The sequence below is a fragment of the Monosiga brevicollis genome, genomic scaffold, assembly GCF_000002865.3.
Source record: "Monosiga brevicollis MX1 MONBRscaffold_54 genomic scaffold, whole genome shotgun sequence".
Lineage (NCBI taxonomy): Eukaryota > Choanoflagellata > Craspedida > Salpingoecidae > Monosiga > Monosiga brevicollis.
Window position 1 is genome coordinate 1 of NW_001865091.1, and position 1,432 is coordinate 1,432.

Consider the following 1,432-nt stretch of genomic DNA (forward strand, 5'->3'; position numbering starts at 1 on the left):
CTCCGCCCATCGCTGCCAACGTGCTGGATGCCCAGCGCAAGGTCCTGCTGAAGACATCTGGCCACAGGCAACTCCTCGCCTGCCCATTTGGGCTTTGCAAATGCAAGGGGCCCCGCCTTGACCGCAAAGCCTGGGTCAATCATGTACTACGCGAGCACCCCTACGACGAGCAAGCCACTGATCTGGTCAAGCAGGTGATGGAGGCCAAATTGGTCGCCCAGTGCAACAAGTGTCACCTCTTCTTCGAAGCTGCTGGTATCAGTCAACACCGCTCCCGATGTGGTGCCAATCTGAAGCGAGCGACCGAGGCGTTGTTTCATGCGGCTGGACACGACCTGCTTGAGATTATGCGTGGCGCTTGGCCCCAACAGTGTGTAGGGTCTCGCGTCAGTGTCTGTGAGCTGCTCAAGCTCGCCCGGCATCCACTGATGCAGCGCAGCCGCTACCCATCCAACGCCACCGAGACCAAGCTGATGGCTGCCACCCTGAGCCAGCTGTATTGGTCTGCCGTCCACTCGGACTATACCGCTGAAGAGCGAGAGATGTGCTGGGCTTTGATTTTGGCCTTGCCTAGCATGTTGTTGTCTGCTCCCTCGACCGCACTGTCTACGATTGACCTGCGCAATATGTTTTACGATCGTCTCCGTTGGCTTGTGACGGGGCAACTAGTTTTTTTTTTCTGACATCTTGGCGTGAACCACGTTGTCAGACAAAATCTGCAACCCCGCTCCTTGCGGCCCGCGTTTTGGCGGCGCCCTCGCTCCCACCGTGTCCGCTCGCTTGCTCGCTTGCTTGCCCCGCGGACATGGCCACTGAGTCCGGCGGCGAGGATTCTTGGACCCAGGTCCGCGGTGCTAAACGCCCGAGTGCCGAGTCACCTCCAAGCAACACCACCACCTCGCCTTCCCAAACTCATCGTTCTGCGAAACACACGAAACATGGCAGCGCTCGCCACGACCGTAACCATGTTTTCCCTGACCCTATGACCACCCCGTTTCGCCCTCGCGCCCGCCACTCTGCCTCTACCGCCCGTGCCTCGTCTCATGTGCCCTCGACGTCCCCCGCTGCCGGTGCGACCGAGTCTTCGGCACGTGCCGTCGTGCCCGCGGCCGAGCCAGTGACCAGGACGTCAAACGGCGGCGGGGAGCAACTTCCCATTCTCGGAAACACTTCCAATGCTTCTCCCCGCACTCCTCGCACGCCATCCAGCCCTCGCTCCTTTGCTCAAGTTGCTGCGGCAATGCCTGCCGCCGCCACTGCCACATCTTTGGCCCCTGTGACCGAGGATTTGTCAGCATCGGTGCCCTCTGAGCCAAATGGCAGCGGGGAGCAGCAACCCTCGCCCGAGTCCGCGAGACAGACACATCATTCGATTCCTAACACACCATCGGATTTTTTGACCATGTCTTCGGACGAAAGCGACTCCCCTCCT

General features: G+C 60.3%; 1 protein-coding gene across 1 annotated transcript in view; it reads left to right on the top strand.

Annotated features, from left to right (window-relative positions):
- The window catches only part of MONBRDRAFT_13052 (uncharacterized protein), a gene marked incomplete at both ends in the record, with an annotated part of 23,723 nt that continues 22,291 nt past the window's right edge, over positions 1-1,432 (top strand). The window contains one exon of the mRNA XM_001750951.1: positions 1-544. Within this exon, the coding sequence (XP_001751003.1) occupies positions 1-544 (544 nt within the window). The remainder of the gene's footprint in view (positions 545-1,432) is intronic.